This window comes from Lathamus discolor, chromosome 4, assembly GCF_037157495.1.
Source record: "Lathamus discolor isolate bLatDis1 chromosome 4, bLatDis1.hap1, whole genome shotgun sequence".
Taxonomy (NCBI): Eukaryota; Metazoa; Chordata; class Aves; order Psittaciformes; family Psittacidae; genus Lathamus; species Lathamus discolor.
The window spans coordinates 110,676,324-110,700,460 of NC_088887.1; the positions used below are offsets into that span (position 1 = coordinate 110,676,324).

Consider the following 24,137-nt stretch of genomic DNA (forward strand, 5'->3'; position numbering starts at 1 on the left):
TGCACTAAGACAAGAAACAATTGCAAACTGGGACTGGGTGAGAAGCTCTTGAAGTTAAAATCCTCATAGCCTGAGTATGGTCCTCTGGGTCTTTGAACCAAGAATCCCAGACCACTTGTTGTGTGACCTCCCATCTAGCCAAGCTCCACCATTGCTTGGTACAGCTTTCTGGGGGTAGGGAAATGGAGCAATCTGTGCTGCTGGAGGTAAGGGTGGGGCTTACCCTTACCCTTAGTGGTTAGCATACCCTGCATTGGTGGAGTTATGGGTGGGGCAATAGGCGGAACACTGACATACAATTATACTGAATGATCAACTTTTAGGCTTCTCTTACCAGTTGTCTTTGTCCTCCATGGGCAGTTCAGCAAAATACCTCTAGGCATTCAATCAGTTTACATGTGGCATTGCCAGGAGCCTCTGACTCTCAGCCAAGCCCTGCATACTCAGGCCTGATCTTCACAATAGTCAGCATCATATTTGCATTAGAGCAGAGATGGGAATGGTAAAATATACTCATGAGTTACCTCTTCTGTTAGAGATTCTTTGCTCCACTGGCTCCTCTCTCTCCTGGTGATCCAGGATCTTTTCCTTGGAAAATAAAGGTTTAAAGTTAAAACAAAGAAACAATGTTTCAAATGATTCAAACTGCACAGGGCCAGGGAGGGTGCAGAGCTGAAGAAGCCATTCAGCTCTTCTTCCAGCGTATTTTTCCATGGCTTCTCATTTGCACACAGGAAATTATGAATGCAAAGAGCAGAGCTGCATCTCAGCATAACTGCAAGTGAACACAGGGCATCACCATGCAACTTCCATGCGAATAACCTACTATATCCAAAAGAACAATGCTATCCTGCATGCTATAAGGGTGGAAAATACAGCCCTCATCAATTGTCTCCGGGGGTCCCCAGGGAGTTTAGTTATAACTAAGTTTGCTCTTTGATATGTACTTTGTGATTCCTGCTCAGAAAGCATTCTGGCTTCCTTGAATACCGGGGTTCCTGGGTTTCTGATAGTCTCACTTGATTGGAACCAGCACTCATGATAACGCTCCGCCTCCAGTGACACAGCAGACTGCTGCTGGTACGCTGGGACTTGCTGAGCACGGGTGTCCTCCTGGGGTGGGGCTGCTGTGCCACGGAAAGGAGAAGCATATGTGCACCAATGGCCGTAATTAGAGTTTCCCTGTTATGTGCTACATCAGCCTATGTCTCTATCAATGATGGCTTTTGGAGGAACACTGGCATTTGAGACCATTTCACAGCAAAGCTGTGGCCAGGCAAATTAAGTCATTCCTATGGGAGCAGGCAAAAAAGACAGATAAACAGTGTACAGCCTAATACTCTTTATCTCAAAGTAAGGGTACTGACAACATAGAAATCCAGGCTCTTAGGCTGTTTTAGCCCAGTCCAGTAATGCCCAAATGTTCATAAGAAATTTGAAGGCTTACACTTAGTTTTTACCCTGCTCCTAGACTGTAATACAGCAAGCAGTACAGTTTGTTGGACCAGACATTTTATAGGTTGGTAGTGGGGTTGATCAGCAGCAGAAGGAAGACAAATTCAGTGGGAAACCCTGAATTTTCAAGCAAAGATTTTACTTTTTATGTGAAATAAAGTGAATGGTCTTTTAGCATAAATTGGCCTTCTCCAAACTGATTTCTTACATGGGAAAGAAACAGGTCATACCTCAACTTTCACATTTTTGTTTGTTTTATTTGGATGAAGAAAAAGAAGCAAGACATCTAATTTCGTTTGCCATGATGATGGCGATAAAGAAGGCAAAGTAAAAGAAAAATTTCCCAGAACTATCCTGAAGCAGCAAAATGACTGGATATTGAGTGGACACAGCCAGATGGAAATCTCTTCAGAATATAAGCTGAATGTGGTACTGTCAGAGCCACCCTTTCATTTCTGCCTCTTCCATACAGAAACATTCCCACACCCCAGTGATGGGGCATAGCATCCCTTTGGGATCACCAGCTTGCAAGAGCAAGCAAGGACCATACACAGGCTTCTTAATGGGCTTTCTAAGTGACAGAAGAGGCAAATCTCTTCTTTGTCATTAAATACCTCAGTTTAAGGATTTCAATCACCAATAATAGGGAAGCACCCTAGGTAAAGCCTGATTTTCCCTCTGCGTGACTTCTGTCACAAGATTTTTGCCCTGCGTATGTTCATTTGGCATCAGTGATAATAAACTAAAAGCTCTCACCTCGTTATCTCTGGCAGAGGTGCTGTCTCCGGACTTGGGGGGTGATTTCTGTCCAGCATGGTGAACTTCTGTGAGTTTTGCACTTGTCACTTGTGCCTGGAGCTTCTCTTCCTCTACAGCATTTGGAGCTGAGAACAAAGGGAGATCAAGGTTTCCACCTGATCCCAAAAATGGTGCTCATGCTCCCCTCTGTGATCCAAAGCTACCAGGTGGCCAGCAGAGAGGCACAGGGGAAGCCTTTGGGCCCATCACACTGATTGCAGGGAGCTGCAGACTAACTTGTCAGAGAACTGAGTAGAGCAAAGGTCACACAAGAGCAGTCTTAACGAGGCCATGTTTTAGGGGTGCTCCTCTGAAAGGAAAAATCCCAGGGCTAGGATCTTTGGTCTCACAGGCTCACTTCTTGGCAGCCAGGAAGGAAATTGATGATGCTGTAACATGGGCAGTGAGCGGAGCTGCAGCAAGGTAATACACAGGAGAGAGCAGAAATGCCCTTCTGCTCCTCAAGAATGAATAGACCTTCTTTTTGCCTGGGTTTTCCTGGCCATTTCTGCTTCATCAAGGTATTCCTCATTCACACTGTGCCTGAACTTGTGGACAGTACATTTCTCCTTATAAAGGAACAAGTTGCTAGCTTAGAGCTGAGGAGTGGATTGGTGGCTGTTTGTACTGCCTCCACCCACAGTATTTCCTGTTACCTCCTTTACCATATAAAAGGTCACTGCTGCCTTCCTGGACAGATGAAGGTACAGGATGAGATTTCTCTCTGCTTTCACCCTCTCTGTTGCTCTCTGCACCTTCCATCGTGGCAACTCAAACCTGGGCAGCCAAGAAGAAAACTTCAGCAGCTAAACTTGCAGCTTCAAAGTTAACAGTCTAAAGGAAAGGTTAAAAGATTGCAGTGATCAAAAGATTGAGAAGCCCAGGTCTGGTAATTTTACCTTTTTGTACACCCTCCTCCTCCACCCCCCTCTCCCCACGCAACGAGGAGGAGAACTTCATTTAGGGGTTACAACCCCACTGGTTTCAAACCCCTTTTCAAGCCATGTAGGGATTTGCCAGCACCTCAGAGAATGCCCAGGAGAGTGGAAAATTCAGGTGGCTTTTATACCTTTTCCTGGAAATGCGACTTCATGGGCGGAGTTCTATGGATTGGGACTTTCCAAATGAGTGCGGTTCCAGGCAGTCCAGCTCTGCTTTGTGAAAGTGAAAGGAAAAGGGCTGCAGTTTCTGTTTTGGGATCTCTCTCTGTGCATTGCTTCGTTATTTTTTTTCTGGTGACCCCTTCCTCCGCCCTCATACTGCTCTCAGCCGTATTTGTGCGTTGCACATCTCCCTCACTCTGCAGTGTGGTCTTTAAAAGTTTTAAACCTGCTCCATCCCTTTCCCATGCTTGCAGTTATGTTTTTCCTCTGAAACAGTGAAATTAGAAGGCAGTTGAAATGAAAATTAACTTTTCCCCTTTCTGCTAACTTTTTTCCCTGCAATGTGGGAAGGAGCGAGAGCAGCACATCTTGAACAGCCCTGTAAACCCTCCCAGGTTCACGGGGAGACCCTATCCTCTCCTGGTCAGGAATTGGGACAGGTGAAACTGAGGCAGGGATGGTCTCCCATTGCCCTCACCCGGAAGGAGAGTCTTCCTCCGCCCCGCTGGGTGCCCGGGCAGCCTGCAGCCTGGAGACTGGAGGTGGCAGCTCCACACAGCCCCAGGGTCAAGCTGGGTGGGAGACAGCAAGCGAAGCCCTGGGAGGGATCAGAGCTCCCTGAAGACACTGCAGGGGGAAAGCACCCACAGAAACATACCCCAAAGCCTCCCTCCTCCCTTGGGTTTAAAGCTTGAGAAGGCCTGAGCAAAGCCTGGGGGACTTTGCCCCCGTCCCTACCTTGTGCTGTGACTACCTCCAGTGCATCTCCCCGCTGGGCTGGGCTGTCGCAACCTCTTATATCTGCCGGCTGCCGTTTCTCGGAAATGACTGCAAAGCACAGAAATGGGTAAGGCGCAGTGGAGTGCTGCTTGTTTCCTATCGCAGGGGTGGGGGAGGAAGTTCCTCAGCAGGGACAAAGGACACCATGCACCGGCCTGTGGTGTGTGGCTGCCCTGCAACGCCATGGGGCAGCCCTAGGCTTCCCCAGCAAAGCTATCCTGTGGGGTGCCTTGTCCCCACAGGTCTTCCCCTACCCCAGAGCTCCTGGGGGGTGTCAGCCCCACAAATCCCATCTCCTCCCATGTTCCCCTGGGTTTCCCAGAGATCTCACTGCTGTCTCTACACCACAGATCCTCCAGTGGTCCCAGGGATCCTTACCCCATAGATATTTCCCTTACTCACATGCATATGCCTCTGTGCCCCAGGGATGCTTGGGGTGTCTCAGCCCTGCAAATATCAACAGGGACCCGCGGGCTTTCTCTCCCTCACCCAGCTCTGGCTGCCCCCAGGATCATGAGGTCCCTGACACATGTCCTGTAAGGTCCTTCTACATAAGTCCCCAGGCATCTTTGATATGTCTTAGTCCAACAGGTTCCCTCATGGCACAGGAGGGTCCCTCAGCTTTCCATGGTTGTCCTGGTTTCAGCTGTAAATGATTTTTCTCCTTCCTAGTAGCTGGTGCAGTGCTGGATTTTTGGCTTTAGTGATACCTGGGAATAAAGCGTTAACATTGTGCCTGCTTGCTTAAGCAGTCACTGTGCTTAGTGAAGCAGAACTGTAGGAGTCAAAGTTGCTGCAATGGTTAAGCAGAATTGTAGGAGTTACAGCTGCTAGGCAGAATTGTAGTAGATAAGATTCATAGCTTAATATTTAACACATACTTGTTCGAATAGTATCTTTAGAGAGAAAAGCAACAAAAGATAGCCAGAGTAACAAAATTTACAAACTTGACAAGTTTCTGCTTTAAGATACATAAAACTGCTTGTACCGAACCTGAGGTTTGGATAGGAGCCAAAACCCTATTGAGTCTGTGTGAAAGCAAGAAGTTACTCGCGGTGATGAAGAGGAACTACAGGCCTTCATCCTCAGGACCCCCTAACGACCACCACCAGGAGGCACTGTGCAGGTGCACCAATGGGACAAATGGCAGAAAACTAATTATAATACGAGATGGGAATAGGTTTTGTATATGTATTAGGCGTGAAGCAATCTCATGTTTAGGTAATCATTATATGTAATATAAACGAACTGAGTGGCAAAGGAAAGGCACGCATGCTTTTGGAGGAGCAATCCCCATGCACCTCAGGGCTGAATAAAAGCATACCTACTTTACAACTCTAACGAGTTGTGGGGTCTATCCGTGTATCATTAGTCTGAGAACAACGTTGATAACACACCAATGCTTTAGTTGCACTTTAGTTCAGTAGCACTCCTGATCAAGGACTTTTCAGTCTCATGCTCTGGCAGTGAGGAGGGGCACAAGAAAGCTTGTATTTAAGTCCCCCCCCCCCCCTTTTTTTTTTTTCCTGTAAAGAAGCCAACCAACCAGGTCATCAAAAAAAGACCCTGGAAAAGCAAAATTCCCCTGTAGAGTTTTCAGTGTTCAAAACCCTAAATCCTGTTGAGAACCACAGAAATCAGCATCACAATACATCATTTTAAACAGGCTTTTCACAACAAGGGATACTGTAAATGGAGCAACACATATTACAGTGTTCTGGGTTCAGCAGTAGCAGTCATTTTTCCCCGTCTTAGTAGCTGGTGCAGTGCTGTGTTTTGATTTTTTGGCCTGGGAACAGTGCTGATAACGCCGATGTTTTCAGTTGCTGCTCGAATGTTTGGTCTGGCCAAGGACTTTCTGAGCATCATGCTTTGCCAGGGAGGAGGGAAAACTGGGAGGAAGCAGAAGCAGGACACCTGACCCAAGCTAGCCAAAGAGGTATTCCATACCACAGGATGTCATGCCCAGGATGTAACCGAGAGTTAACCCAGAAGGGCTGGGGGGACTGCAGGGTTGGACGAGGCATCTGTCAGTGCTTGGCTGGGGGGAGTGGGGCGAGTTATTGGTTGGCTGGTGTTGAGGTGTTGTATTCTCTCCCCTGTTATTTCCTTTATCATTATTATCATTGGTGGTAGCAGTAGTGATTTGTGTTATACCTTAGTTACTAAACTGTTCTTATCTCAACCTGTGGGAGTTGCATTCTTTTCAGTTCTCTTCTCCGTCCCTCCGGGAGTAGAGGGAGGGAAGGAAGGGGGGAAATGAGTGGACAAGCTGTGTGGATTGGTTTAAACCACGACATACAGGATACATTTTGCCTGTTTCCTTATCAAAAAATAAAGATGAACCCTGGTTCCGTAACATAAACTACACTATCTATAGAAGTATCGTCCCTATTAACTTTAAATTGGTATTTGCCTTATCACATTGATGATCTTTCATCACTGTACCAAATTTTAAGAATAGGAAAATATCCCAAGTTGTCATGTTAAAATCCATACTTCTATTCCAAGTATCATGTCTGGTAGCCTATGGGCACATCATCCGAATGACCTGCCATTTTTATATACTGAAATCAGTCTTGTTTGTGTGCGTGTATGTGGTAATGGTCAGGAGGAAGAGCTCTTCTGCTGGGGTTTTCAAACTGCAAGTTATTTAGTCCTGGTGATAGACTAAATTAGGTACTTACAAAAATTCTGAGCTCTTTGAGCTAAAAGAGATTATATAGTTTGGTATCTCCTGACATTGTTAGGAGTTGCTACTTTATCTTACCACCAAAAGAATATTGTGGGAACATTGTGCAAGCCACATTTGTTTTAAATAAAAGTAAATTCTGCCATTGCAATACTGTGATTAAAGTGCCATGAAAAGACTTTATTAAACATCAGAGACATCATAGGTATCTTTTGCTTTAATAGCCGCTGATTAATTATCATAGGGAGCTTATGCTGAATGTTATTTGGACAAGTTAGAAATTCTGCCTCAGGCCATCAGACTGGTGCTGCACAAAAAGTTTGTGCTGAGCAATGTCAGGATCTGATTCAAAATGCTGAAATCAAGCCAAAGCAATTGCAGTTGCTTGCTCGGTAAATAGCCCCAGGGGCTTCATCTGCAGGAGGAAATTACAGGTTCGCAACTGCCCCACAGCACAGCTGTACCAGCAGGTTGTGTCAGAGTTATGTGCTAGGCACAGAAGACACATTTAAATCCTAGTGTCTCTTGCCTTCTTTGAGTAAGGTTAGAAGATGGAGCTAAACATCCCTGCATCTGGTTTGCAGCACATTGCTTTTGAGAGACTGGCAGTGCATGCAGGTAATGCAGTAGTGCACACATTTGTGCACATTTGTGTGCACTAGGGCACCTCTTAAGCAGTATAACAGCTTAAACAGAGCTCTTATGCACTGTTTATGAAGGATCTTGTGCAGCCTGTGCTATGCAATTTTCGTAGCTTGTTCTGAACCTTATTTAATTGTCTGTATTTTCTCTTCTAATTCTTCCCTGACATCATGCTTTACAATGCCACCTAAAGTTTTGCAAAATGTTCCTGATCCTGACCGATCCAGTGTCTACTAGGCCTCTAGTGCCATTGAGAAGATAATGGTGCATCCCCTTCAGCGATTTGCACCCAATGGTTTCAGACTTGGCAAGTGGAATAGTTTGTTAGCACAAAGGCTCAGTGAGTTTTTCTGCAGGGAGGCATTAGCCTGCACATATACTGATGGTGCTTTCCTTCCTGCAGGTTGCCAGGGACAAGCAAGTGCTTGCTGATAAATGACAGCAAGAAACTTATCAGTTACTCAATGTGGATCAAGGTTCTCCTTGTATGAAGGCTCCAGAAGCTTTACACAATCACCTTATTCAAAAGTCATCAGCACTTCAGTGAGCACTGCTGAAAATGCTTCTCTTGTCTGTGCCTCAGTCCAACCTACAGTCACAAGACAGGAGGCTAAGAACCTCATTGTCACAAGCAACTGCTGCAGTCCAGCCTACCACTCTCTTGTGCCTGTGATACACGGTCACTTCCATTAACTTCATGTGTCTCTGTGAAGGTTATTTGTCACTTAGTACAAGTTATCCTCGGGTGCATTGCAGGTGTACTCCCGTAATTTGCAGTTAACTACTTGTTTGCTTATATAATCTTGCTAATAAAGGGAAGAAGGGGTGGGGGAAATGCCATTTAGGTACCTAAATAAAAGCCATGTGTTTGGTCATCTTTATTCTCACTAACTCCTGTTTCCACAGCTATCAAATCATTAAAGGCTTTAGCTGTTGCTACCACAAGCCCTTCACTAAACCCCAGATCATAGAATGGTTTATGTTGGAAAGGACCTTAAGACCACTTAGTTCCAACCCCACCTGCCATGGGCAGCAATGCCTCACACTAAACCATGTCATCCAAGGCTCTATCCAACCTGGCCTTGAACACTGCCAGAAATGGAGCATTTACCATTCCTTTGGGCAACCCATTCCAGTGCCTCACCACTCTCTCAGTAAAGAACTTCTTCCTTATTTCTAACTTGAATTTTCCCGGATGTTTAGCAAGATTTAAGAATTCCCTTCTGAGCCCTCCTGGTATGTTGGTTTTGGCTGGGGTAGAGTTAAATTTCTTCATAGTACCTTATATGGTGATGGAGCCCAAAGACATGGACTAAATGAACCGAGTGGAGATTTTGTGGGCATTTGTGGACATTTTACAGGGATGGTCCATAGACTAAGGGAATGACATGGTCAGTTGCTGAGGCAAAGAAATTCTTCCTAATATCCGGTCCAAACCTCCCCTGGTGCATCTTGAGGCCGTTACCTCCTGTCCTATCACTTGCTACTTGGGAGAAGAGACCAGCACCCACCTGACTATGACCTCCTTTCAGGTAGTTGTAGACAGTGATAAGGTGCCCCCTGAGCCTTCTCTTCCCCAGACTAAACAACCCCAGTTCCCTCAGATGTTCCTCACATGACTTGTTCTGCAGAAGAAAGGAGGGGAAGTTTGCAGATATGGTGTTACACATGACGGATCCCTGCTTCCCTGGAGATGGCTGAGCACCTGCCTGCCAATAGGAAGTGAATGGATTCGCTATTTTGCTTTGCTTGTGTTCATGGCTTTTAATTTGTGCTAAACTGTCTTTATCTCAACCTATGTGTTTTCTCAGTTTACCCTTCCAATTCTCTTTCCCATCCTACCGGGGACTGGGGAGTGAATGAGTAGCTGCATGGTGCTGAGCTGCTGGCTGAGGTTAAATCACGACACGTGTTCATCTAGCGTACTGTCCTGGGTTCAGCAGTAGCAGTCATTTTTCTCCTTCTTAGTAGCTGGTGCAGTGCTGTGTTTTTGACTTTCAGCCTGGGAACAGCACTGATAACACCGATGTTTTCAGTTGTTGCTATGTTATGGTTACTCTGACCAAGGACTTTCTGAGTCTCATGCTCTGCCAGGGAGGAGGGGAAGCTGGGAGGAAGCAGAGACAGGACACCTGCCCCAAACTAGCCAAAGAGGTATTCCATACCACAGCACGTCATGCCCAGTATATAAACTGGGGGCAGTTACCTGGAAGGCCCAGATCACTGCTCGGGTCAGGCTGGGTATCGGTCAGCTGGTGGTGAGTGGTTATATTCTCTTCCCTTGTTATTTCCTTTATCATTATTATCATTGGTGGTAGCAGCAGTGGTTTGTGTTATACCTTAGTTACTGGGCTGTTCCTATCTCAACCCGTGGGAGTTACATTCTTTCGATTCTCTTCCCCATTCCTCTGGGAGTGGGGGGAGATAAAGGAGGGGGGAGTGAGAGAGGTGCTGCGTGGTTCTGAGTTACTGGCTGGTCTTAAACCACAGCACTCAGATAGCATGGTTTTCCGTCAGATTTTCATGAAGGCTCCATATTGCCATTATTTTTGCTGCTGGTGTCAACAGAGAGAGATGCAGCAGGTGGCATAATTGTTTTATTCCAAGTACACAGGTACACCTATCTACTGTTGACTCAGCACACTGAATGGGCAGGGCTGATTACTGACCTGGTCACCGCACATTTGTGAACATAAAGTAACTGGACTCCCTGTCTATAGCTATCATCAAACCTCTGAGTCTAATGTACAGTCACTGCAGCTTGAAGCAGTGCAGATGGACATAGAGCTGGTGGCTACTGCCAAACACCCAAGCAGTGGGCAGGCTCTGCAGGAGGATGCTTGGAAGACGATGATCATACAGCAGCATCTGCTGCCCTGCTGCAGGCCCTAGTGTGGCCCATGCAGATCGTAGTTATATGGATCTTTCCATAAAGCTGTAGATTTTCTGGACTGTGGTTTTACCATAACACACAACAGGGAAATAAATGTTCCTTGCTTTGGATTGGCATGGAGCATCAGACAACAACCATGGCAGACAGTAGGTTAAGATCAGCAATGAATGGTTAACATCTGAAGCTTGTACCTTGTCAACCACACAGGCTGGCAAGGATCAGCTTCCTTAGCATTTTTGTTAATGTCAGTTTTCCCAAGTGCATCCACCAAGGTAAGTGACTGCATGGCCAGCATCACCATCTCTGGGCAGGAAATAAGTGTTCAGCCAAGCTTTCTTAAGCACTGGGCAGAAGACTGGCTTCAGTAATACTTCATTCCTGAGGGATTTGCTTCAGTGAAGGTGACTTTAGTGACTTCAAAATCCTGAGATGGCTTAAAGCCAGCAATTGACCTACATAAAAACATGCTCATCTGGGCAGTATCTTTAAGAGTTCAAAAAGTATTCAGGTTTGTTTGTTTGTTTAAATAAGAAGCTCTCCAGAACATCGAAATATATGGAAAGCTATTACTTTACAAGTGCATCTATCAGGTTATCTTAGCAAGTTTTTTCCTCCAAGACTCCACTTCCATGTGTCAAAAAGGAATAGAGAACCCTGTAGCTGTAAGAAGCCAAGGAAAAAGATCAATGCTTTGAATATCCTACTTTTCTACAACATTTCCATAGTCTGTACTGTTTATGCTGTAATGTTTGTCCTCTGCCAGTTTGTAATCTTGGGTTTATTCTGTTAAAGGCCATGCCTTTCTCTTCTCAGATGGAGCTACTGCTGTTTGGCCGTTGGGTTTTTTTCATGAGATTTATTCTAGCAGTCAGTGACCTTTCCCTCTCACTCTATTGATTTTCTGGAAGGGCTTAGCCTGCCAAGGTGAAAATAGCTACAGTGTTTTATTGTTTCTAGTACTTGTTTATTTACCCGGTTATGCAATGCACTTACAGGCTGGCTGGCTGATTGATTTATTGCTGCTTTGTACTGCTTCCAGGTCTTTCTGCAGCTGAGAGTTTAAGCCTGTGTTTGTGCATTGACTAACTGCATGTAAGGCATTTCAGTCAAAACCATCCCTTGCAACCCATGACTGTCCATTTGCCCAGGGTTTGCGACTGCAGATCTAGGCTTATACACACTGTCAGACTGCCAGCTGGCAATGCAGCAAATTACTGCTAATACATGCTTGTGTCAAAACCAGCATCAATTAAAAAAGGTAAAGTAATTGTAAAACATAGTAAAGGAGCCACTCTAATTTCTGTCCCCTCTATGTAACAACCTCTGAAAGAGCAAAATGAACATAGGACAAAATCATGTCTTCCTCCAGCAATTCTTGTTTCTGGGATTATTCTGTGAGGGCCTAGAAGAGAGATCTTGGCTAACTGGGCAAAGTAGGCATCCATGGGTAAAGTGTGAACAAGTGTGTAAAATGCAAATGCAAAGTGTGAATGAATAGGGGAGGCCTTCTGTTGCCCTGGCAATCCAAGAATAAACCAGTTACGATGATCCAGAAGCCACAACACGGTTTTTCACCTCTGCAGCTAACTTGGAAGAGCGATCCATATAACCTTAGTTATTAGTGACAAGTGGACAATATAGCCCTTCTTAACAGAGATGTATGGTGCATTTGCCTTGTGGCCATATTTCAGTAGCTTTGGTTTCCAGTACTGTTGACAGTGCACTTGCCTCCTTTCTGTGGTGGGTGAAATGCAGAGTGGTTGCACCAGACAAAAGTACCACTGGGAAAGGACACAGCGTTTCAGTGCCCTCTTTGACAGTTCTTCCCTAAGACATCTATGTACTCATTGCTTAAGAGTGACTTTACACCTATCTTTCAAGGTTAAAACAACACTAAGCCAGTAAATGCCACACTTTCTCTCAGGATATAAATCTGAAGCCCAACTAACCTCCCGAGGGGTACATTTCATGGGGACAACTCAGTTTGATTCATAGAGAAGTGAATTAGCACAACAACATGCACAATGCTGCTAACATCAGAAAGGAGACAAACCCCTCAGGTACCTACCAAACCCAGATGCAATCCGTTTAAGACAGGAGTATGTGTTGTGTGTGGGCAGGTTCATATTTAGGGAGGATTGGTTCTTTTTGGACTGTTGTTGCTATCATCAATACCTGATTCAGCAGCAAAACGCAGGTTATCTAGGACATCTTTCTCTTCCTTTTCTTATGGAGATTTTTTTTTTTCATAACCTGGGTTATTAGGCTTTACCCAGTAACAGTTCTTGTATAAGGAAGTGATAACGTATTTTTCACACCATTTTGTTTTGCAACCAGTATTTGTACTATTACACTTGATATCTGCAGCACCACACTCTGCCTGCTCAGTAAACTGAATGCCTCCCAAAAAGCGAAATATGCTGCTTGCACTTCTGAAAAAATGAAGGTAGGAGTCTTACTCTGCATTGCAGAGGTGATACTCTAAATTTTCCTTCAACCTGGATCTGCACAGTTCACGCTGGATTTAAAGATAAGTTGTCAAAATGAGCATGACTTATAGAGCAGAAGCCTGAGCCCATCACCTACACGTGGAAACGGGAAGACCTAGGAGAGAAGCCACAGGGCTTAGCCAAAGATTATGCCAGGTGTCAAGGACCTGCACACAGGGAGCCCCTATGATGAGATGTCCTTAGCATGGAGACCTTCACCTACGACAAAGGACCAGGCACATGTGTGAATTCATCACGTCACTATATTTTTGTGTGTAGTGGGTGTATTCCAGCCAGACATCCCAATACACAGTTTCACATTGACTAACTACAGAGACCTCCCATTACTGTAAGACACCTAGATGACCACCCATATACATTTTCATGCTAATTGATCTCCATCAGCATCCAAAATTCAGAGAAAACTTAAAATCCTGGTTCTTCTCCACACTTGGGTGCTCAGACGTGGCATGGCCACGGCTGTGGAATACGCATCGGAGGTGGTGGCCTGTGACTTTTCATGCATGTGCCTTTGCAGTGCCACTTCCAGGCTTTCAACACTGGGTGGCACCAACAATACAAGAATCAGGGCCACGTCTCGTCTCTAGCCTTTCCTTGTACAAACGAAGAGCCTGGCAGAAGTGAGGTGCTATCAGTTTGCTTGTTTACAGTCTTGACACAGTGAATGTAAGAAAAACGTTATTCTAGCATGCAGTGGTAGGATTAGGAGCGGGTGAGGGTATAAGATAGGAAGAACTGTCTGTAAACTTTGATTATTTCCACTGTGGAACTATTTCAGCTTGAAAAACAAGCCAGCTGTGATTAAAGGTTTTTTTGTTTTGTTTTGTTGTGGTTTATTATTATTCTTTTTTAATTTTTTTTCATCTTGTTTTCATCTTGTCATAAATACCCCCCCCCCCCCGGCACAGAAAAAGAAAAGAAATATAAAAGCAGTGAAGAGGTAGGACAGTACCAGGCTCTGTGCCAGTGCTATCCATGGCTCAAAAATTGTTGGAGCCATGAGTGGCCCTTGCAGCTCCCCTATTTTCTCCACCTATCTTTGGCTGCATTGCCCTGTGCACCAGACAGCAAAGCAGAATTCGAGTCTGAGGCAGAGTTTCTCCATCAGTAAGCTGTTCTTTCTCACATCACATCTAACATGGGATGCTAATGCCAACCCTGTATCAGATAAGGCTGAGTTCTTTAGGAAAAATACTCTGCATGCAATTATTTTTTCGTGTGGGAGCTTAGAGGAGGAAGTTTCTAGGTGCCAAACTGCAGGAATATCATGTGCTCATTGTTGATTTCTAATTGCCTGCTAATGATAAATTCCAAGAGTGTAGCAACATAGAGCAGAAAGTCATGGAGGAGCTGCTGTCTTACAGAGTACTTTTTATGCCTTCCTTAACATCCGTCACTTGTGACCGATGCCACTGTTATCCAGTAGAGATGCTGACCTGTCAGCATTTCATTAAAATATGCTGCAGGGAGTAGCTCAGTAAACTACTTAGCATGCCAAATGCACAGTATATGCCAATGTATTTATTGTATAATGCTCTTAAGAGCTGCATGCCCCTGTTCATTGGGAGTAATCAATTCATTTTCATATGCAGTGGACCTTGAACCATGCTCTGCTCTCACATTGCAACAATTTAATTTTTCCAAGGGACGATCAGAATAAGTAGATGCAGTACCAGGAGCTTTGGCAGTAAGCTTTATTGATATTCTGGGCTGAAAAAACCCCACAGATCTCTGAACACTGTGGGAAGGATCCAGAAATACATAATAAAAGCATGATTAGTACAGCATGCAACAAGGTGAGGAGTACATGCTGCTGAACAGAAATGGAGTCTTGACAAGGTAAAAACAACAAAGCCAAATAAAGTAGGTCAGCAGCAAGAGTATTGAGCTCAGCCTCATTGCAATATGAAATTAAGGACAGTTATGGTTTCAATGGAGCTGAAAGAATCTACTCCAGTGACTGGTAATTAATAGTTCAAGGAGACCTTCAGCCCCCCTGTTCAGCCGTTGGATTACCTCATTAGACATTGTCAGTTTCTGGGACATGCAAACCCCATGTGCTAAAACACACCATTTTTCATACACTCCGTGACCTTTCTCATCTCTTGTATCCTTTCTTTCCTTTCTGTCTAACTGCACCAAGTGCTTACACCGACTCTGTTCCCTGGCAATTACTTGTTGGGCAGCATTCCCACAGCTGAAATAGACTCTCTCTGATACTGAAAGCTAGGCAGCACTTTGTTAAACCAGGACGTGTGTTCAACAACCCTCCATGACCTCTCTCATGAGAAGCCTAGCTTCTGAACCTTTGGGTTTTCATCTTTACTCTGTATAAGGTGCTGTCAAATAGCTGTATTCAAACCCCAAAGCCAGCAAAGGGGCATCAGCATGCTCCTGAGCCTTGTGCCCCTGACTCAACCCAACGCCAGCAATGGGCTCCTGTGCCCTGTTGCCTGTATCTCTTGCTAGGGCAGACAGAAAATGTCTGTGGTATCATGTATCTCTTTAAATCCTAAAGTAATGCTCTGGCTCTATAGCAACACTAACAGGCATAATCTGTTTTTTTATAGCTGGGAGGCTCGCAGAGGCCCTGCTGCAGTGTTTGGCAGCTACAATTAAACAATTCAAATCTAGAAATAAGACTGAGGTAAAATACCATCTGTTACACCTCTGCTGAGCATTGTGGCCTGTATCAGAAATAGTGTGGCCACCAGGACCAGGGCAATCATCATACCGCTGTACTCAGCACTGGTGAGGCCGCACCTCGAATATTGTATTCAGTTCTGAGCCCCTCAACTACAAGAAAGACACGGAGGTGCTTGGGAGGATCCAGAGAAGGGCAATGAAGCTGGTGAAGGGTCTAAAGCACAAGTCTTACAATGTTCTGCTCTGTCCTGTTCTGTTCCAGTCCATTTTCTCGGACCATGCTTCTGGAGGCTTTATTTCAGATCTCAGCGAGATCTATAGAGAGCTTTACAACCTTGAAACTAAGAGTGCGTATTAGGATTCCAAAAGAGGATGTGGAAACCCAGCTGTAAAAATCAATAAAATAGGACATGTAGAAGACACTGACACACTGAGCCTTGTGGAGACTGTGTATACATACAAATACCCTCATAAAACTGGACAAGGGTTTTTCCTCAAAATGAGTGCCTCCTCAGGACAAGCTTGCTGAAGTGGAAGGTGTTGGGAGGGGTGCAAGGAAAGAAGGGAGGAAGCACAGGAATAAATTAAATATAAGTGTGCACAGAAGGAGCAAGGAAACCCATAAACATATCCAGGGTGATAAAAGATAACTGAAGCAAAAGGCTTTTAAAGATGGGAAATCCACCTGCTCTGTCAAGCAGCGCTGAAGGTGGATAAAGACTTACAATATGGATGAGACTATTTGCTGTGTGCATGTCCCTCCCAGCACTGCTGCCTATTCTCCCAAGGCAAATAGGCATGTTTGCTGCTGTAGAAAAGACACTGGCCTGGAGTGCTACCTGGAAAGCAGCTACTGTGCTGCTGCATAGCCCTGGTGTATACGGAATAAAAAGTGTTCTTTAATTACGCACAGGGCTTAGATTGGCTAGACTGCATGCAGCAGGCAAGATGCTCATGATGGTTATTGCTTTGCCCATGTTTAGAACATCCAAGCCCAAATTGCAGGTATTTATTGCCGCCTTTCTCCCTTTCCTGACTCTACATTTTGGATGCACTGGCCTGGTCCTGCAGCCAGAGAATCCTTGACAGTGGTACCTTGTGGGGCAGCAGGCAATATGCCCCCTTCCCCAAGCTGAGAGCAAAGGCTCAGACCTTGATTGTCTGAGGGGAGAATATTTGACCAGTCAGCTCATGCTACAGTCTTAATTGCAGCAGAAATGTAATGAATAAATGCTTCTCCTTCTGCATTATGTAAATAATTTTCTGGGCTGTGTCATCTCTTCTGCGTGTGAGAGCTTGTTTTAATCACTTGAGAGAGGATCTGACTGACACAGGGACAGATCTACTGAATACAGGAGTGTGTAGTCTGGTAAAGTTGCTTTTCAGATCAAAGTTTTCAGACTTTTATTTCCAGCTATTTCCTCCCTCCCTCCCTCCCTTCCTCCCTGCCTCCCTCCCTCCCTGCCTCCCTCCCTCCCTCCGCTGGGGAGGAACTGCTTTCCCCAGTGGCAATGGCTACAGTTGGCAGTGGGTTATGCAGCAGTCAGAAGGGAAAGAAGAGCAATACTGGTACAGCTGGGAAGGTCTCCATTTCACACTTGCAGAAGCATTAGTCCCAGAAGAGAAGACAGGCTTTAGCAACTTGTTTGAGTTTGTCACCTGCAGCTTCTGATGGACAGGACTTGAAAACACATAAAAATTTTGGCAAAAAAAGGGCCATGCTTTTGCAGCAAGATTTTGTGGCACGCCCCTTCTCCTGCTGCTTTTTTAATTAGTTTTGCTTCTACCCAGCAAGGAGGGTAATGAGAACCTCTTTCTTTCTGTATGGGTTTCCGGTTTTATTTTTTTCCTCCACACAGTTCCTGTTTTCAGTGCAGCAAACAATTCAACATGCTCGTTTTCTGGGGTTTTTTTTCCTCCTTGTTCTTTGTAGCTTTTCCCAATTTCCCAGGCTCTGGCTCTCTGGCTTTTTCCCGGTGGGTCAGCTGTACTTTTCATGTGGCCGGGGGAAGAGAGGCATGAGAGAAGAACACAACTGTCCCTGGTGTAGCTTGTGGTGACATGGGTAGTGTGTAGTGGGGGGCAGTCTCTGAAACTTTGTGGCTCCCTCCTCTGGTCCAACCAGCCGGCCCTGCATGTCATTTGTTCATCACCTAGCAATGTTTCAATAGCTTGCACTCAGTTTATTTACTGGCAGGCGTCCCAGGAAGGCAGACACAGCTTTTATCATGGGCCAGTTAACAAACTGTGCTACCTTTGCCAGTGGATTGAAGAGCCACTGTTGTATTAGGAAAAAGGTATTATATACAGAGCACCTATTAATAGTTTTATCTGTCTACAGTGAATTGGTATGAAATGCTCAGGCTTCTACCCAAACTAAAATGATATCAATTCAAAATGCTGTTTGAGCAGACTACAGGGCAGAAAACCAGTTTCATGCAAGCTTCTAATGCAATGTAATTCTGTGGCTATCCGCACTGAAGCTCCAGGTGCTAAAGATTGCTCCTGAACATATCCATCAGTCTCTACACTGCCTGACATTGTTATCCTTGTCCAAGTAATGGCTGTTCTCTTTTCATTGGTTTTCTCCCCCGTCTCACAGGTTGGAGGAGACGGCTGTTCCCTAGGAGGTGGGTTTTGCACTCCTGCTGACAGACACTGCCTGTGCCCTTCTCTGACTGAAACCTCCTTCCTACCTGCTTTGTATTCCAGTTCAATCACAAGTATTAGTGGCACTAAATGCTGTCTAGCCATCCATCACAAGACATTCAGGGCATCCATTTTGATATGATTCATTTGAGCAATCTATGTTCATTATTAATCTTCCCTTACTGCAGGCTAAAGTAACCCTGGCTTGTAAGGTTCTTTTCAAAGCTGGCTTTACTATAATTGCATTTTCTGCTGTATCTGCTTGCTTGCTTGCTTCTTCGTGCTTTGCAGGATGTTGTCCCTCTTCATAACTTCTGAACTGTGCCATTTTCCCCAGACAATGCTTATTGGGGATTAATATGCAGTCAATCACTGCCGTGCTCTCAGCTTTTGAAAGTCTATGTTGGAATAGAGCTCGTCCCTTCAATGGGAATTCACTTCAATAACTGTAAGATTTGTTTTGGTTTTTGGGAGCTAGGTTGTCTCCTCCATGAAATGCAGAATCAGTGATGTGGCTTTTTTATCCACTCAGGAACGTTATCTCCCTTTCCCTTCATTGCACAGAAAGTTACTGCATTTTACACTATAGAAAAGAGGTGCAAGCTGCAACAACAGAACTGAAAGTGAAGGAGCTAGGAATGAAAAACAAGTACCTTGCAGGAGAAATCACAGAGGGAATACACAGAAAACTCCTTGGCTGCTCCTCTCCCCACCACTGCCCTTTCTAATCAAAGCACACTGCATGCTCACACTGGTTTCCTCACTGACAGTTTCACCCAGGCCATCAAACTAGCCAGGAAAGGCAACATGGGTAAATGAATAGCAACGAGACACTTGGTAAGTCTTGGCTCTGCCACAAACTGACTGCTCATCTCCTGTCTACTTCTTTTCCCACCTTTGTTGTCTTTGTTCCTGAGATATGCCTAGGGTTCATATGCTTGGTTAGGCATTTGTAATTCACATCCTTAAGATTGTCACCACAAGGTACATTTTTTCACACAACATAGCACTAGACATAGTGCCATTCAGGTCAGCACTGTCCCCAGCCACCACCCTCACACACCATGTCTTCATAGGGAACTTGAGAGATGCCCTAGTTCATCCTCCTATGCCTGCCAAATTGTTCTTCAATACCTTGTACTACGTATGTGCAGAGTGTAACATAAGCTGGTCTGGACCAGACCCAAAGGATAATGCCCACTGGAAGTGGTAAATAATAATAATGAGAGCATGGGCCATGGGGTTAAATAAACAGAAGAGAGTATTTGGTTTCTGTTACTGTTGTAGGTCAAGTTGTAGATTTAAGTATATAAACTTGGGTACTCTTGGAATGTTGTGGTCCTGAAAGCTAAGAATGAGTACACCAGCTGCCCCTTTTCAGTGACTGCCACTTCCATCTCTTGAAAAGAAAACTAAAATGTAAGGAAAAACACAAAAAGAAGAAAAATTGCAGCTTGAATATGCATCTAGAGGTTTTCCTTCCCTTTTCAGCTGATTAAGTGGCCTCCTCTATTAAAAACCTCTTGATAAAACAACGAGAGCTATTATCAACTCATCAGAATCTGTGGTTGGTAAATAGAATTACAATTCTGAGAAGAAATACTGCAGATATCATACTGGGAGTAAGTGGCATGAGAGTAGAAGAAGGTTAAAGTACTGTGTTATTTTAGTAGATGAATTCCTAGATGATTGGGGAAGCTGACACAACCTGATTAAGGTTATCACTGAGAGATGTTTGCAGAAAGACAGTAATATATCACCTGTACAGGTGTAAAATCTGTAAACAACTTTCTTGCATTTAATACGGTCTGACCTGAGCTCCAGCAAAGTTCTGTTAAGGGTAAGCAGAATGTGCCCTCTGTCTCTGACTGGAGTCCAAGCTTGGAAAGGTTCCTCTTGTCTTCCATGGATGACAACCTTCATCAAAAAATTACAAAGCTCACAGTAATCTCCCCTTATTCTAGTGCCTGCTCCCTTGCATGCTAAAATCCTCTTTTGCCTGGTTCATGTGGCAATGAGAGCACATCTTCCAGATGACAGTATCTGTAGCACACACACAGCCCCCTCTGCCTTGAGAATGCTAAAAAAAACCCTCAAAAAGCAGAGCTGCTCTTTAAAATATTAAATTCACAAATATTTTACAAATAGTATTTTAGCTGTGAATGCTAACCTGGTAGTGCCTGGGAGAGGCAGATAATTTACCTGCTCCCTTTCTGTCTGAGCCATTTTGCTGTGACTTCCAGATGCCAAATAAATTATTAATCAAGTCTGAAAAATACACTGCAGCCTTCCTTCCTGAGAGGAATTGTGATGTTAATCACCAGATGGAGCTGGCATGTTAAGTTGCGTTGCCACTAAATAACTGATCAGCATCTTTCACCACCATTTTATTGTATTACCAGTCTAACTTGGAATATGTTGCGGGTGTGCACTAATTCCTCCTTTTTCAATGCCACCACTGGTGATGTACATTTGTCTGGGCATGAGCACAGTCATGCATGTGGACACAAGCTACAGGGCAAATGGCAGAGCTGCATGGTATACTAGTGAGACGTGAGAAAGCACAGGAGAAAAATCCTGTGGATCTTTTGGTTTTGGATTGGTTCTTTTGTTTTTTTGAGCTGATTAGTGGCTGGTCAGAAATCACAAATGCATTTTGTGCACATGCTGGCATTGACTTCAGGACAAGACGGTAGAGAAAATGAAACATTTCTGGTACTTTCATTACATTTTCCCAGCTTAGTTTTGTGGTGTCACAGGAACTTGATCAATGCATTTCTTAGCACAGGGCAGAGAACACAGAAGACAACAGAGAACAGACACATCAATTGTACTGTTAAAGTCAGCTGATGGCTCTCATTTTCAAAAGAAACGGACTCTGAGATACACACCATGTAAGCGAATCCATTAGGAAAGTCTTGAAGACAGTGGTCAAGTGCTGTCAGCTGCTGACAGTGTTACCACTGACCATGGTCAACCACCGGTCAACCAAGTGATTTTGTAAAAGTCTCTCCTAACACAAAGATAATTCACATGCCTTGCCTAGCTAGAGGCTAATACAGAAACACTCCAACATTATTGTGTCTCAGGTGCTATTGTGTTTGGGGCCATACTGGTGCCCTAACATTTTCATTCAAAGCCTGACTGAGCCGTAGCTGTGGAGTTGGGTGCTCACATCTCCATGATTCTGGTCTCTATTCTGAAAGCCCAGGCCTTTAAAGCACAGCTGAAAGAACTGATGATAAGTACTGCTAAGCACAAACTGGTCTTTGGCGGTCCCCAGAAACACTCCAGAATTCCTCTGATGCTAGTCAGAGCAAAGGCTAAGACAGCTGTGCACAGATCACTCTTCTGTGGTACAGAGAGGGAGAGAGGAAGAAACCAAGTGCTTTCCTTGTTGCTTTCTTTTAAAACACATTTAGATGAATCTTTTAAGTGTCCAGCTCTACCCTGAGTATTTTATGTCAGTAGAAATATATCGCTGCAACCAGAATGTACACCAGACAACTCAAAAATGCATTCTCACACAACGTATCTCGAGATGCATAATATTATTTCTTCACTCTTCTGTATGTCCACAGCTCCCAGTATGTCAGAATCACCTTTTGGCACCCTGCTTAATGATAATAAAGCAGGCTCAGCTGCCATGATCCAGAACCAGTGAGCACCGTTGGTACATACCTTGCAGCTAACCCATTCTCTATTAATCCAGGGGTCACGTGTGTGTGTATTCGTAGTACCTCATTTCCTATTGAAGAGAGTCATTAGGAAGTCAGACACATGAAATCCCAGCAAAATAGTGCCAACTGATTTGCTTGCCTCCTCTTCCAATTAGAGCATGGTACAGTGCATCACCTTCCAGTGTGACCATCACCTTCTTGTGTTAGGCGCTGTCTAAAAGTAAGTATGAAAAGCCTCTGTCTCAAACAAATAACAACCTATGTCTAAATTAAGAGGCAACACATGGAAGAGTGAAACAGCAATATCAAGCTGTCAGGAAGGGGTCCGTGCATGGCTGCCTGCTCATTGTCAAGATTTCTGTGGCATAACAACAAAAGAGACGTACAATTTATTGTTTACAGCATAAATATAAATAGTTGGTGATGGTGAAAGAACCCCAGAGACCTTGTAAACTAAATCATCCCATGAAGACCATAAGCTGCAAAAGCTTATGCCATGTATTCTGATTCCTTTCTTTAAACAGAAAAATATTTTCATAATTAATGTCTGATAGTATTAATATAATGACTTTTATATCTTCAAATGCAATTCTGCCCACAAGGCTTTGATAAATAGGAGTACATATTTAGACCAACACATACCTTTACAGTGAGTAAAAACCCAAATCTCTCTCTTCTACAAGAATGTCTGATGGCTTGATTATTGCTTCCATGAAATAGGCAAGCAGTTAGAGCCTAACAATAACTTCCTAGCAATGGAAGAAATATTAGAAACAAGGCAATAAATTGCTAGAAGGTACATGAAAATGGAAAGTTTGACTTTTCCCTTTATCTTTCCTTAGCTGGACTGAGCCTTGACCAAGCTGGTCTAGTGGTAGGTGTTCCTGCCTGTGACAGAGGGGCTAGAATTAAATGATCTTAAGGTCATTTCCAACCCAAACCATTCCATGTTTCTATGATTCTGATTCCTCTCCTTTTATTCTTTCACGCACTTTACTTCAGGGAAGTGAGAAAAAGCTTTCTTCTGCCAAAAAGCAGCTGGTGGGCCATCACCTTCAGGATATACAAGGGCAGCTGAATACTGGTAAGGCTCTTCACCCTGTATTCATGTTTGCTGTACACCATGTTTGCTATGGGTATATTATCATGTTCTGTATAATCCCCAGTGACCTTTCTAGAGATACTGTCCTTTATCATAGAAGGCTTAAAGGGCATCCATTTTTCAGGTTATCAGAAGCACAAAAACATCATTCAAAATGGATTGTGAGACACCTATTTGTGAAATTAATGCTAGCATGTCATTCAAAGTTTTGTTCTGTTTAGGTGATTAATTTGCCTATGTTACACTTTAAAAAGGTATGATATTCTAAGAAGTCTATAAATCAGCACATCTAACATAGATGTGCATCTGGAGATAGACAGAGGGAGAGACTGCCTGAACAGAAAGTTCTTGGCCATTCACAGAATCACAGAATCCCAAGGGTTGGAAGGGACCTAAAAAGATCATCTAGTCCAACCCCCCTGCAAGAGCAGGGTAACCTACAGTACATCACACAGGAACTTGTCCAGGCGGGCCTTGAATATCTCCAGTGTAGGAGACTCCACAACCCCCCTGAGCAACCTGTTCCAGTGCTCTGTCACCCTTACAGTAAAGAAGTTCTTCCTGATGTTAACGTGGAACTTCCTATGTTCCAGTTTACACCCATTGCCCCTTGTCCTATCACTGGATATCACTGAAAAAAGCCTAGCTCCATCATCCTGACACCTACCCTTCACATATTTGTAAACATTGATGAGGTCACCCCTCAGTCTCCTCTTTTGCAAGCTAAAGAGACCCAGCTCCCTCAGCCTCTCCTCATAAGGGAGATGTTCCACTCCCTTAATCATCTTTGTGGCTCTGCGCTGGACTCCTTCAAGCAATTCCCTGTCCTTCTTGAACAGAGGGGCCCAGAACTGGACGCAATATTCCAGATGCGGCCTCACCAAGGCTGAGTAGAGGGGGAGGAGAACCTCTCTTGACCTACTAACCACTCCCTTTCTAATGCACCCTAAGATGCCATTTGCCTTCTTGGCCGCAAGAGCACATTGCTGGCTCATGGTCATCCTCCTATCCACCAGGACCCCCAGGTCCCTTTCCCCTTCACTACTTTCCAGCAGGTCAACCCCCAACCTGTACTGGTACATGGGGTTGTTCTTCCCCAGATGCAAGACTCTACACTTGCCCTTGTTAAATTTCATCAAGTTTCTCCCCGCCCAACTCTCCAGCCTGTCCAGGTCTCGCTGAATGGC

The 24,137-nt window shown here is 44.4% G+C and overlaps 1 protein-coding gene and 1 long non-coding RNA gene across 9 annotated transcripts in view; one reads left to right on the forward strand and one right to left on the reverse strand.

Moving 5' to 3' along the window:
• Nucleotides 1-4,179, reverse strand: part of LOC136013971 (E3 ubiquitin-protein ligase RNF213-like) — a 60,285-nt gene extending 56,106 nt beyond the window's left edge. For 6 of the 8 annotated variants that reach the window (XM_065678634.1, XM_065678632.1, XM_065678633.1 and 3 more), the window contains exons 1-5: nucleotides 4,095-4,179; nucleotides 3,323-3,404; nucleotides 2,919-3,030; nucleotides 2,212-2,339; nucleotides 525-588 (exon numbers count right to left, since the gene is read on the reverse strand). In XM_065678634.1, the coding sequence (XP_065534706.1) occupies nucleotides 525-588; nucleotides 2,212-2,339; nucleotides 2,919-3,015 (289 nt within the window). In that variant the 5' untranslated portion in view covers nucleotides 3,016-3,030; nucleotides 3,323-3,404; nucleotides 4,095-4,179. Of the gene's footprint in view, nucleotides 1-524; nucleotides 589-2,211; nucleotides 2,340-2,918; nucleotides 3,088-3,322; nucleotides 3,408-4,094 lie in introns of those variants that run through there. The other 2 variants (XM_065678630.1, XM_065678631.1) reach the window with 2 other exon arrangements.
• The window catches only part of LOC136013973 (uncharacterized), a 37,639-nt gene continuing 17,162 nt past the window's right edge, over nucleotides 3,661-24,137 (forward strand). Inside the window, exons 1-2 of the long non-coding RNA XR_010612467.1 lie at nucleotides 3,661-4,203; nucleotides 22,851-22,932. This is a non-coding gene — a long non-coding RNA (uncharacterized LOC136013973). The remainder of the gene's footprint in view (nucleotides 4,204-22,850; nucleotides 22,933-24,137) is intronic.